The 13,621-nt window shown below is 48.9% G+C and overlaps 2 protein-coding genes across 2 annotated transcripts in view; one reads left to right on the plus strand and one right to left on the minus strand.

Annotated features, from left to right (window-relative positions):
* LOC311366441 (transmembrane protein 150A-like) overlaps positions 1 to 3,767 on the plus strand; it is a 17,781-nt gene extending 14,014 nt beyond the window's left edge. Inside the window, exons 7-8 of the mRNA XM_084485228.1 lie at positions 2,074 to 2,251; positions 3,089 to 3,767. Of these exons, the coding sequence (XP_084341354.1) occupies positions 2,074 to 2,251; positions 3,089 to 3,447 (537 nt within the window). The 3' untranslated portion in view covers positions 3,448 to 3,767. The remainder of the gene's footprint in view (positions 1 to 2,073; positions 2,252 to 3,088) is intronic.
* A 1,368-nt stretch (positions 3,768 to 5,135) lies between these two features.
* LOC311367117 (S-adenosylmethionine synthase-like) lies at positions 5,136 to 13,280 on the minus strand. Its single transcript, XM_084485951.1, has 9 exons — positions 12,934 to 13,280; positions 11,498 to 11,575; positions 10,998 to 11,120; positions 10,554 to 10,666; positions 9,786 to 9,929; positions 8,278 to 8,496; positions 7,297 to 7,479; positions 6,582 to 6,715; positions 5,136 to 6,096 (listed from the first exon to the last, which is right to left on the minus strand). Exons 1-9 carry the CDS (start codon positions 13,013 to 13,015, stop codon positions 5,994 to 5,996), a joined length of 1,179 nt encoding a protein of 392 aa, XP_084342077.1. The 5' UTR covers positions 13,016 to 13,280; the 3' UTR covers positions 5,136 to 5,993.
* Positions 13,281 to 13,621: the final 341 nt, after the last annotated feature.

A 13,621-nucleotide genomic window follows, 5' to 3' on the forward strand; every position in this document is an offset into this window, starting at 1 on the left:
CACATTGACAAACATGTTCCCACTAATTCTTCCACCAACCTGAGCCCTGAAAGTAGGAGGTTAAGACATGTTTAAGCTTACACCAGAGGAACTCTGACTCAAGCAAGTTCTTGGAATGTCCGGATTTTCGAAAACCGCTTATTTCAACCTGGAGGAATGAGTTCACACAATCTCGGATAGGGTGTACAACATGGTTACTGAACTGAGATTAAGTTTGGTGCTTTCTCTGAATTCTGAATTCTTTCCAGGTTAACACATCCAGTTAATCAGCCTGGCTGCTTTCTCATTAGCATTTAAAAAAGGTTTGACAATAAAAATGTCTTGAAGGCATGCATGTATATTGTTTAAATAAAATGTTTTAATGTTGATTTTGGTCATCTGTTCCCTCCTGCAACCCCCTTATGGCTCCCACAGCTTTGTTGAACAGTCGATTCTGATTGATTACAGAGTTTAGTGTCTGTTATTTCAGATTATTACACGGCTCTTCTCAATGCTGTGGAACGCTCCGTTCACTTGCATGGGCCTTCCCGACTTCCGGTCGTGAATTATTTTTCAATAATGACCGTTGCTAAGCATATAATGACCGCTGTCAAGGAAAGTGGATTTTTTTCACGTCTTTCGTATCACTCCGCAAGTAGTCCGGTAACTTATCAACCCCAGTGTACTCGGTTGCTAAGCAACGTCAACGTCTTTGGCGGACTATTTCTCTGCTGATCAACACTACGAATGCTGGTAACAAATAAATTGTAAAAAGACACATCATGTGAAGTCATTCTTTAGTTTTGGCAAATAGCTGTGTAATAAGCGGGATAATGTATAGAACGCTGGTCATTATTGGGAAATAGGCCCCTTCAGGCCGAAGCAAGACCCCTCCGCTTTGCGGAGCGCCTGTTCGCTCTGTCGGGGCTTATTTCCAGATAATGACCGACGTTCTATACATTATCCCTTACACAGCAGATCACTGCTATGAGTAACACACCCTCTCTATGGACGCTATTTTCAAACCGTAGAATCGAACAAACGTTTTTGTTTCATCTGAAGCATTTCAATTATTTTTAAATGCTTCAAATTATTATTTTTTTTAATTGTATTTCAGTCAAATTATAGATTTCTTTATTAAGTAGCCGTGAAATAAGTGGTCATTATCGCTAAATAAACCCTGTCCACCTTACTTAAACCTCACACGCAACGCTAACTCAGATAGATGAGTTAACACACATGTCGTGCGTGATGATATATACACCGGCCCCTTGGATGGATTGACTGTACCTCATGCATGAGATGATGAGATAAACCAAGCCCTTTTTTCCTTTCCCTTTTTGTTTGATTAGTGAGCTGTAATCATGCAGAGAAGGGGCCACCTTGACTTTGTACCTAGAATCTATCATCAAGTGTTCATCTGTTGTTGTCGTCGTATTGTATTTTATTTTCGCGGGGCAGTCCGTTCCCAGTGCAGGTCCCATGGGGTCACGGTGACCATCGTCACCGTGGCAACCGCGGTGCCGCCTTTGCCCCCTTTAGTGTTTTGGTCAAATGCCACACCTCAATTATATAGTTAAAGCTTCTGCAGTTGTAAAGAGAGAGAGTGAGAGAGAGCGAGAGAGAGAGGGAGAGAGAGAGAGAGAGAGAGAGAGAGAGAGAGCAGAAAACAGCAAAAGAGATAAATATTTTAAAACTAAACAAAAAACATTTCCCTCACTCTCTGCTCCCTCCCCCATACACTGCAGGGAGGTTCAGCAGGGGAAAGACACCGTGATTGGTCAGAAAACGGTGGGAGCTGTAAATTACAGTACCGTACAGAGGCAGGGGCAGTCAACAGGAACAGACAGTATTCACAGTGCATCAAACGCACAAAACGCTAGAAGTTATACTCAGATAATAGCTCTCAAATCGACATAAAGCACCTTTAATGTATTATGTGTTTGTTGTAGATGTAGATGTAGACATGTATAGATATAGCTTGGGTTCAGGTGACTTAATTTGTACAATAAAAAAAAAATTGTAAACATGAATATGAAATGTGTATGTGTGTGTGTGTGTCCCTCCCTCCCTCCCTCTCTGTTCCGTCTACAGCTGGACTACGCCAAGGTGCTGCACTACGTGGGCGCCGGGGTGGCGTTCACCTGCAGCATGGTGTTCGTGAGCCTCCAGACGGCTCTGACCTACCGCTTGGCCAAGACCCAGCATGAGTACCTCCTGGGGCACATACGTCTGACCATGTCCCTCCTCACCTTCATGGCCCTGGTCCTCGGTATCCTTTAAGACGCGTGGTGCTCCGATACCGCAAACACAGCTTTTGTTTTGTATGTGTGAGAAAGGATGAGCGAGGATGAGAGTTTAAAGGAACCCAAGTCTTAGCAGGAGAACTTCCGCTGACAGCGGACCCGAACAGAGCAAGAAACTGAACGAGAGTGATTGTGGAGATGACCACCCTGTAAACTGAGGCCTCTGAAGAACCAGGCCTGCAACTGTGTTAAAGGGCAATGCGCTCTTTGTTTTTTGTTTACTGAGTGGTTCAGCTCCTTTTAATAGATAACGTTATCTGGACATGCGTGTCTGGCGTGGGGGCCGTCAAGTGGCACGCTGTGTCTCCAGCTCTGCGCTTAGTGCTATGATTCATCTCCCCTCTGCCGGACCACATAGTGCGATACATTCTGTGTTTTCGTGTGTGTGTGTTTATTTTTGTGTGATTGTGTGTGTGTGTGTGTTCAAAGAGAGGGCTCTTTGTCTTTCTCTCTCACACTCTCCTTTTCTCTCTGTCTCTCTGTCTTTCTCTCTCACTCTCTCTCTCTCTCTCTCCCTCTGTCTTTGTGTCTGTCTCTCTCTGCCTTGCCTTTTCTCTCATTCTCTCTGTGACTCTCTCTCTCTCTCTCTCTCTCTCTCTCTCTCTCTCTCTCTCTCTCTCTCTCTCTCTCTCTCTCTCTCTGTCGCTCTCTCTCTCTCTGTCGCTCCCACTCTTGTTTCTGTCTCTGTGTCTCTCTCAACCTCTGTAGCACTCTCTTTCTCTCTCTCTCTCGTTCGCCCTCTCACGTGCCCCCCCCACCCCTATCTCCCAGTCGTTCTCCTTCACTCCGGTCCCTCCTTCCAGGCGGGGGTTTCTTCTGCGTGGAGGCCAGCTTCGTGCTGCAGCACATCTCCGCCATCCTGGAGTGGGTGTTCTGCATGCTCGTCATGCTCTTCTACGGCACCTTCGCCTTCGAGTTCTCCGCCATGTCCCCCAACACCCTGGTGGTGCTGTCCCGGGGGGGCGGGGCCTCCTCCTCCACTGGCTTCCCCGCCCCCACCCACCACCACCACCACCACCACAAGATGGAGTCGGCGGCGTCGGTGGCCGGCTGCTACGCGCCCGACAGCCTGGCCATGCTGTACTCGGAGTGCGGCGGCGGGGACATGACGTCACAGCACGTCACGCAGAAGCTGTCCGGCGGGGGCGCCGGGGGGGATTGACAGACGGACGGACGGGGTGTGTGTGTGTGTCTGTGTGTGTCTGTGTGTGTGTGTGTGTGCGGCAGGGGGGGCGACGGGGGGTGGGAGGGGGGGGCTGAAGACAAGCCAACAGCTGTTTGACCGCAACGACCAAAGACTGTGAGAGAACGCGGCGGAGACTGTCAAACTGTCCCGCCGCGTGACCGCGGCACGTCTGCGACGCAGCACAGCCGCGTTGCCGTGTCGTGTGGGGTTGTTTTTTTTACACGCGCTTGGCGTGTAGCGCCAGCGCGAGAATCTCGAGAGAGAGAGAGAGAGAGAGAGAGAGAGAGAGAGAGAGAGAGAGAGAGAGAGAGAGAGAGAGAGATGAGAGAGAGAGAGAGAGAGAGAGAGAGAGAGAGAGAGAAAACTATGGGGCGTCCGCTTTGATGCCTGGTTATGTAACGTGTCACTTTTTTTAGATTGGCCCACCTCCCCCTTCCCCCCCCCTTACACCCCCCGTTGCGTTCCATGCGATGCGGTATCCTGAAACGTGCCTTAGATGTGTGCTCCTCGCGCAGCAGAACGTGGCGGGGTCCCTTTTCGCCGTTCCGTTTGTTTCGTGTTTTTTTTTTTTTTTTCTCCTTCAGCGTTTGGTGTTTCAGACAACCAAGGCCGGCATTGTTTGCTCTCAGGAAAAATCTGTTACATCACCAGCGTTTTTTTTACACTACAGCGAGGTAGAACCGCTGGAAGACCTCAAGACAATAGAGGGATTGTTATTTTTCTACCAAGTATTGTGTGCTGTTTGAAAAGCTAAACCCCTTTTTCGTTTTTTAAAAGGGGTGGGAGGGAGAGAGGGAGGGTGTGTGGGGGGTCTTTTACGTGATGCTCGACCAAAACTTAGTAGCAGCAACTCCATGCGATGGACTGTCCATCGCAATCTGATGTAATCAGACCAACCGACCGCGAGCCCAAGCCTCGTCCTCCCAGACCTCCCAGTGGAAAAGCTATGAGACTCTTGTCGAACTGTCGTCCAATGCAAAAAAAAACATGCAACTCGTAAAGACAACGCCAGGCCTGCACGGTGCATCGCTGGAGGATTCGGCCGCGCCGCGCCCCCACCTCCTGATCCGGGGGTCGTTTTGTACCAGGAGTGGCGGTATGGACACCAGCTTCTCCATGGAGACAAAAAAAAGGGACCAAAATAGAGTACAATTTCTGTGTTGTATGTTATCATTCCTAACTGCATTCCAAAGGAATATAGATATATAAATATATATATATATATATTTTACTGTTACCATTACTGCTTGAAATAAAATAAAAACGAAAATCCAAAATGTTTTCTTTTTTTTTCTTTGTTTTTATTGTTCAAAAATCCATGTAGCTATGTACACGATTTCTCAGGTCAGTTCATTAGAGTTATGTAATGTGTTCAGCATTCTGAGCCATGAGAGAGATGGAGAGAGAGTGAGAGGGAGAGAAAGATGACAGAGTTCATAATTGTGCTTATCGTAGCTGGCAACAAGAGCACCCTGAAACTAGGAAGTGTTGTTTCCTAATAAACATTCTCACCTTGTCTTCTCTTTCCAGGCTTTCTTTGGAAATCAATTAGGCTGTTAACATTTCTTGCCAAATACATTCTCACCACAAACATACTTTAGAGCAATTTGGGTGTAAGTAGCATTAGATTGTGGAGGTGGTTCCAATAAGAAAATACAAAGCTCTTAAGGATGAGGAAAACAATTGTATTTAGGTATCAGGTATCAGCATGTTAGATATGGAAGATTTTTACTATTGCTTTTAAATCCAATACCCTTTGAACAAAGTTAAAGTCCCATGTTTTAACCAAAAAATATAATTTGAAACAATGTCAAAATGAGTCATCCCAAATCGTGTATAGTACATAGTATTGTTTTATATATTAAGACGTTATGATGCTAACTCTTCAACATATGGCTCTTCTAGCTTAACATTTGGTCATTGGCTTAATACTGCAAGGCTCTTTAGTCACACATAAAGTTGATAAATGTAAAACCTAAATGAATCTTTTTTTTAGACATTATACAATGGCAAAGAACAAGAACTCATTTACTAGAATTGCAGCTCTGATAAGCAATCAGTAAGAATCTCGACCAATGAGTCATTGAGAAGGCTCCCTCTCCACTCCTCCTGTCCAATGAGCAGGCTTTACTCAGGGATCAAAAACACACAGACCTTTCAGGGGAAAGCTGCATGATTTACAGGTTCCACCGGGGCGGCTTCATGATCACGTGGACAGCTACCTGGTTAGCCAGCCTGCCACACACGGGCACACTTGAATGCATAAGTGCATGTGAATGCATACTCCCATAGACATACACAGACAAACACACATACACATTAATGTCCTCTTGCGCTTCCTTCCTCTCTCTCACACACAAACAGACAGACACACACACACACACACACAAACACACACTTATGTCCTCTTGCTCCTCTGTCTCACGCACAAACAGACAGACACACATCCACACGGACACACACACATACACACACACAGGCACACACACGCACACACACACACACACACACACACACAGTGCTCAGTACTTCAGCTCCTTGGGAACCTCCCAGGGGAAGCCCTCCCGGCCGAAGTGGCCGTAGCAGGCGGTCCTCTGGTAGATAGGTCTCTTCAGGTCCAGGTCTCTGTTGATCCAAGAACCCGCCCCCACACCCTTCCATCAATGTTTCACTCATCCTCTGTTATTCCTACAGCTAATCACAGTGGACTCACTCAAAGCCTGATGCACTCTAAGTGGTTTGAGTGTTACTAAAGCACTGACTGCCCCATCTGAGCATAATGCTGGCTCTGTTTAACTGGGTTGCCCCCACCCCCCCCCCCCCCCCCCTCCCCCGCCCCGCTTGATGGCTACCAGCTTGCTCACTGGCCAGCACCTCATCACCATGGCCATTGCTTTGCCCACTCTGTGTTCCTTCCCATGGTTTCTTCCTTGATAAGTAACTTAGTTACTTCAGTCATTTCATGTTTTCATTGGGGTCTAGGGTTGGAGGGGTCATCAACATATAAAGCCCTTTGAGACTGTCTGTAACTGTGATTAAGGGGCTATAGTAATACTTGACTTGATTACTACGACTGCTTCTCCCCCATCTGTCTAAAAGGTAGGCCTCACCTCACGATGACTCCAGGTCGGAGGTCAAAGTTTTGGTTGACGATCTGTAGCAGTAGCATCTCATTCCTCTGGGAGGAGCCGTAGGTGAACAGCGACACGGACAAGGGATGGGCCACTCCGATGGCATACGCTACCTGTCATTCACAGGTGAGGGCTTACATCAGCCAAAAGGTCTTCACGTGACGTTACAACGGGTTTTCTATACATATATATAATAATAATATATATATATATATTTATAATTAGTTAAAATACATATTTACTTACTTAAAGTAACCATGAATTAACATTAGTTAATGCAGTAATAAATATTAACCATGTTAATTCACAGTTAACTAATGGTTAATGGTTAATCATTTAATGATGGTGTTCACATAGCTAAGGTATCCATTTATGCATTATATAACCCTAACCCTAACTCTCACGCTCATCCTAACCCCTATGCTAATGATATATAATAATGCTGATTATTGAATTAACATCCTCATTCTAAAGTGTTACTGTTATAATTTAAGTGTCCGTTTTAATTAGTTGACGTCTTTTTATACAGGTAGGCCTCAAGAAGAGAGGGACTTTCTTGATAATACTTGATAATACTTGATAATACTTGGTAATACTTGAATGCAGACAAACGCTTGTCACATCCTGCGTCTGAACTACTATTTCCCAGCAACATGGATGATGTGGTGTACGGGTCTGCAAGGTGAAGCCTCACCTGGACCAACACCCTGCGACAGAGATTGGCCTTCACCAGGGACTTGGCCACCCAGCGGGCCGCGTAGGCCGCTGACCGGTCCACCTTGGTGTAGTCCTTCCCCGAGAAGGCCCCGCCGCCGTGGGCCCCCCAGCCCCCGTACGTGTCCACGATGATCTTCCTCCCGGTCACACCGGCGTCCCCCTGCCCACCGGAGACAGACATAGAGACAGACAGACAGACACAGACAGACAGACAGACAGACAGACAGACAGACAGACAGACAGACAGAGGATGACGTGAGGATGATGACACATGCATACACGCACATGGTTTGGATTGGAAACTCAAATTAAACTAAAATGACGGTTGATGAAGAAGAAGCAGTTATTTCAGATGATCCACCTTCTTCATTTATTTATGTGTGTAACCGTGGCGCCGCAATGCAAGACCATTATTGTAACATTGTGTTTTTTTCTGTGTTTTTTTTTTTAATGAAAAAATGGTGTATTCAACAAGAAAAGTTTTTTGTGGTGAACATTGATAGATTGTTGAATGATTTGAGGAGAAAAAGTACATTTGATAAGACGGGAAGAAAAACTTGAGAGTCTTGACTCTCATGATTCACTTCGTCTATTCTTAAAGGTGACATATTGTGCTACCAGGTGTGAATGTGATTAGTTGTTATAAGCCGTTTTGAAAATCGGCCTCTTCTGACATCACGAGGCGTGTCCGCCTAGATGTATGATGGCAGGCACGTGCACACATAGGGCCCTAGGGGTGCTTGAGCCCCTGCCCTTTTTGCCTCGTATTAAAAAGTGCCCTCTGAGTGTTCTTCAACAATCGCGCCCGCAATAGCGCTCATCCGCGATCCAACCCCTCCTCCCCGTCAACAATTCGGCACCTGCCCCTGAAAACTCCTGTGCACGTCCCTGTATGACGGACAGATCAGTCCACCATCCGACCCGGTGTCACCTATAAGAATGACTGTGGGTTCGGTACCTGCGGTCCGCCGATGACGAAGCGCCCGCTGGGCTGCAGGTGGTAGATGGTGTCCTCGTCCAGGTACTTGGCGGGGACCACGGCCTTGATGACCTTCTCCTTCAGCACCGCCTTCTGCTCTTCCAGCTCGATGTAGTCGTCGTGCTGCACCGACACCACCACCGTGTGCACCCGCTTGGGGATCACCGCGCCGTTCTCCTGGTCGTAGTGCACCGTCACCTGGGGGGCACGGGGAGGGACGGGAGGTGGAGGAGGAGGGTGTAGGAGGAGGAGGAGGAGGGTGGAGGAGGCAGAGGAGGTGGTGGAGGTGGAGGAGGGTGGAGGAGGAGGTGGAGGAGGAGGAGGTGGAGGAGGCAGAGGAGGAGGTGGTGGAGGTGGAGGAGGAGGTGGAGGAGGAGTAGGAGGAGGTGGAGGAGGGTGGAGGAGGAGGTGGAGGAGGAGGAGGTGGAGGAGGCAGAGGAGGAGGTGGAGGAGGGTGGAGGAGGAGGTGGAGGAGGGTGGAGGAGGAGGAGGAGGTGGTGGAGGTGGAGGGTGGAGGAGGCAGAGGAGGAGGAGGAGGCGGAGGAGGAGGTGGTGGAGGTGGAGGAGGAGGTGGAGGAGGAGGTGGAGGAGGAGGAGGAGGAGGAGGAGGAGGAGGGTGGAGGAGGAGGAGGAGGTGGTGGAGGTGGAGGAGGAGGGTGGAGGAGGAGGAGGAGGTGGAGGAGGTGGAGGAGGAGGTGGAGGAGGAGGAGGTGGAGGAGGAGGAGGGTGGAGGAGGCAGAGGAGGAGGAGGAGGCGGAGGAGGAGGTGGTGGAGGTGGAGGAGGAGGTGGAGGAGGAGGAGGAGGAGGAGGGTGGAGGAGGAGGAGTTGAGGAGGAGGAGTTGGAGGAAGAGGAGGGTGGAGGAGGAGGGTGGAGGAGGAGGAGGAGGAGGAGGGTGGAGGAGGTGGTGGAGGTGGAGGAGGAGGATGTGGAGGAGGAGGAGGCGGAGGAGGAGGAGGAGGTGGAGGAGGAGGAGGAGGGTGGAGGAGGAGGGTGGAGGAGGAGGAGGAGGTGGTGGAGGTGGAGGAGGAGGGTGGAGGAGGAGGAGGCGGAGGAGGAGGAGGCAGTAGAGGAGGTGGTGGAGGAGGAGGAGGAGGAGGAGGGTGGAGGAGGAGGAGGCGGAGGAGGGTGGAGGAGGAGGAGGAGGTGGAGGAGGGTGTGTGTGGGGGGGTGGTGGAGGAGGAGGTGGTGGAGGAGGGTGGAGGAGGAGGAGGGAGGAGCAGGAGGAGAAGGAGGAGGCAGTAGTGAAGTGGAAGGAGGGATAGGAGAAAGAGGAGATGCAGGATGATGATGAGGGGTGGATGATGAGAAGGTGGAGGACCGGAAGAGGAGGGAGATAAGAGGAGGAGTTGGCGGGAGGAGGAAGAGAGGGGGGGGGGGCGAGAGGTGGAGGCGGAGGAGGTGGAGGCAAATAACAATGAAGATATGAACTAACAGTAGACCTACAATAGACCTGTTAACCTACAGAGGAGGAGACGCCCGGCCTACCTGCGTCTTGGAGTCCGGGCGGAGCCAGGGCACCTCGCCGCTCCGCCTCAGCTCGGCCATCTTGGCATTGAGACGGTGGGCCAGGACGATGGTGAGCGGCATGCACTCCTCCGTCTCGTCCGTGGCGTAGCCGAACATCAGACCCTGCCGGTGATTCATTAAAGGTGCTGTCGGTAAGCTTGGAGAGCCATCATTTGAGTGTCCGTGCGTTAGAAATGGCACAGCCGTCCAATCGGCTGTAAGTGAGGGGAAGTGCACTGTGAGAATATCCACTTTTTGTGTGTTGCCTGCGTCTGCCTCTGCAGCGGATCATTTTGGTTTTAGAGTGCGCCCGGGTCTTTTTCTGACCAATCAGGGCATCTCTTCCGCTACTGGGGGTTCAGGGAATCCATCTCGCCTGTCAATCATGTAAATCAACAGTGGCAGATAAATGTACGGAGGAAGGGAGCAGAGAGGGAGGGGATTTCTTTTGGGTTGTTAAAATAAATAATCTCGCTCTGTTTGACTCTTTCCTGCTCAACCATGACTACAGTAAAACATTGGCAGAAATCATTGTCATTATTCCAATCATTGTGATTATTCTGCTTTGGACTACAGCGCCTGATACTACCTAAATAGTCGATAGCGCGAGGGATGAATGGGTGAGCGGTGTCTTTTAGGGTGATTCACGGTCACTGGGTTCAATTCCCTGTGTCCGTCCTAGATGGCCGCTATCCGCTGCAGTCCATGTTTGCTGTATTAAGTTGTACTAGTATGGGTTAATAGTACCTGGTCCCCTGCTCCGATATCATCCTCCAGGCGGTCCACATGCACACCCTGAGCGATGTCCGGGGACTGCTGCTCCAACGCCACCAGCACGTTGCACGTCTTGTAGTCGAAGCCTGAGAGGGCAGAAAATACACGTTTAGAGACGCTGGAATGACGGAGCACATGGGTGGACTCAACTGAAGGTTCATTTAAAACAAGAATTTTGATAGGTGTAATTATGTTCATAACAAAAGACAATTTAACATAATACGTCATTAAAATGCTGCTGACAATACAACTAATAAATAAATACAATACATTTGAGGGGACACAATCTATTTAAAAAGTACATTTAAATTTCAATTCTGGAACTTTATTCAATTACGCACGCACGCACGCACGCACGCACGCAAACATAATCCATGGCTCGCCAGACACTAGTCTGTGGCCCTGGTGTATTGTTACCTTTGTCTGAGTTGTCGTATCCGATGTGTCGGATGGTGTCTCGCACCACCTTCTGGTAGTCTACGCTGGCGCGGGACGTGATCTCTCCACAGAGCAGCACCATGCCCGTCTTACACACCGTCTCTGTTTTCACCCACAGACGCCCCAGCCAAGCATGTTATAACTAGGCATGTATTGTTATAACTTTGGTGTAAAATCCGTTTTCCATTCACATTGAGATGCTGCTGGGTTTTTCGTCTTAAGCACTTTAGGAGATTTACTAGAAAAAATACTTTTCAGTCCATATAAGTGATTCATTTTTATTTAGAACGAAAACTCATTGTCCTTAATGCGTGTTGTAAAACGCAATACTTTAAATGATAATGCAATAAATATTTCGAATCGTGTACTGTATGAAGAACTAATATTAATTGAAATATTCATCCAACGTCTCCTAGCGTTCTCTGCTATAGCGGGAGCCTTGTCTCTGCTGCCCTCTACTGGTGGACACCCCCACTCACCACAAGCCACCTTGGCGTCTGGGTCCTGCTTCAGGTGAGCGTCCAACACTGCGTCACTGATCTGGTCACATATCTTATCTACAAAAACAAGACATTTTTTTGTGTGATTATATCATTACAGCTCAATAGTTCAAATGTGTTTCACACGGTGCTGTGTTTGACCAAACTGTGCAGATAGATAACAGAAGGGGTCACTTCCCACCCGCCCCCCCCCCCCACCCCCACCCCACACTTATACAGAACATATCGATGACAGCATCTGAGCTGAGCTATGAAATATCACGTTTCCCAAGCTTCCACTCCAAACTGACTGTACTACTCCAGGCTCATACTAGCAGTGCCTAAGAATAGCCCGCAGTGGTTGGCAGGACAGACCATAGTTTGTATGTGGTGCGTGAGACCCAAAGTTATAAAACAGTATCTGTTCATCAAAAACGCACACATGAGGACTTTACTACCCACGTTGAAATTATTTTTATCTTTATGCTGTAGCATACACCCCCCATCTAATGATTTCACTATGGAATACTGTGAATTATTAACTGTGTGAGTCTTTGCATTTCTGCATGTGTGTGTATGGTTGTGTGTATGCATACGTTCATGTGTGTGTTGGTTGAAACGTCTTATCTGAGGTGTGTGTGTGTGTGTGTGTGTGTGTGTGTGTGTGTGTGTGTGTGTGCGGTGTGTGTGCATATGTGTGTGTGTGTGTGTGTGTGTGTGTGCATATGTGTGTGTGTGTGTGTGTGTGTGTGTGTGCGCGTGTGTGTGTGTTTAGCTATATTAACAGTGCCTACTTGCATATGTTTGACCAATGCAAATTGTGTTGCATGTGGTTGCATGTGGAGTATGGCATGCAGCCAGGAGGGGCTTCACAGATCAATTATGAACAATCACAGCCACGGAATCTCCAGTGGCTGATGACTGTGTTTGTGAACGCAAACGCATAAAGCTGGATTGCATCCACTTTAAACTTTACTGGCTCCCCAAGGCAATTGTGCTTGTGCTGGTCTATAAAAGGTGTCAGTCAATCAATGTTTACATGTGGCACTCCACATAGCCTTTACAGCATAACAACATCAGTACAACTATGGGCTACGTCCCCAGCTATGTGGTCGTAGCTTGCCTTAGTAAGCAAGCCTAACCTAAACCTAAGCCCCCAAACCCTCCTCTGCTGCATCCTAAACCCCCCATGCATAATCTCCTTTATGATGCGAAATCACACTTTTTTTTTTTTCCAAAAACACATCTCTTGCACAGCCCACATTCTAGGAACCTCTCTGTTGAGCAGAGCAGCAGTATCCCAGCAGAATCCCAATTCACATTCCCCTCGTTGTGCAGTTCTCAACCACCAAACCCCCCGCATTCCTCTGTTGGGCCCCCCCCCCAGCTCACGCGGGAGAGCGGCGACACCACCCCGAGGAGGGTCCCGTACTCACCGGGGTGTCCCTCACCCACCGACTCGGACGTAAACATGAAGGATCCGTCGCCATTCTCGCACGAGTCCACTGATCCATTCATCCTGCAGCCTGTTGCACTTGAAAAGTTCTGTCCGCAACGACGAAGTCAGAAGCTCAGGCTGGGAGGTTTGAAGGAGGAATAAAGTGCAACCTAGGTGAGGCAGGGGTAGTTGTGGAAGTCCCAACTAGATACAGGATATCAAGGCAAGCGTGTAATCTCGAAAAAGTCTTGGGACCCAGTGCACGCTTTGCTAAGGCAAACGCAACACATGCACTCTTCTTAAACGCACACGCACACGCACACGCACACGCACACACACACACACACACGCACACGCTCGCACATTCAGGGGGAGGGGAGCTCATGTGAACCAGTGGATTAGACCATTCAGAGGGGAAAATGGAGCGGAGGGGGGGTGTAGGACAGGGGGGATGAAAGAGGGGGGGAGGCAGAGTGGGAGGGATTGAACCTTTTTCCTGGAGAAACCTTCTTTTGGCGGAAGGACAACTTGAACTGCATGTGCTCTTTACTGGGTGGAAGTCATTCAGGTCGGATCCCCAACAACTCCTAGTCTAAAGATATTCCACTGAGACCATGCAGAATGGAGTCACTCCCTTTTTTGCGTGGTCTTTGTCTGCTTGTAGCTACAGTGGGCCCCTCTGTTTC

The sequence above is a fragment of the Micromesistius poutassou genome, assembly GCF_964030765.1.
Source record: "Micromesistius poutassou genome assembly, chromosome: 21".
Classification (NCBI taxonomy): Eukaryota; Metazoa; Chordata; class Actinopteri; order Gadiformes; family Gadidae; genus Micromesistius; species Micromesistius poutassou.

What these genes read in the sequence shown, in the direction of transcription:
- LOC311367117 (XM_084485951.1), bottom strand. Translation starts at nt 13,015, where the DNA reads ATGAATGGATCAGTGGACTCGTGCGAGAATGGCGACGGATCCTTCATG. An exon ending in AGACGCCAAGGTGGCTTGTG is followed by an intron (nt 11,121 to 11,497) that starts GTGAGTGGGGGT and finishes GGGTGAAAACAG; the next exon opens with AGACGGTGTGTAAGACGGGC. An exon ending in GCCCGGACTCCAAGACGCAG is followed by an intron (nt 8,497 to 9,785) that starts GTAGGCCGGGCG and finishes CGTGCCCCCCAG; the next exon opens with GTGACGGTGCACTACGACCA.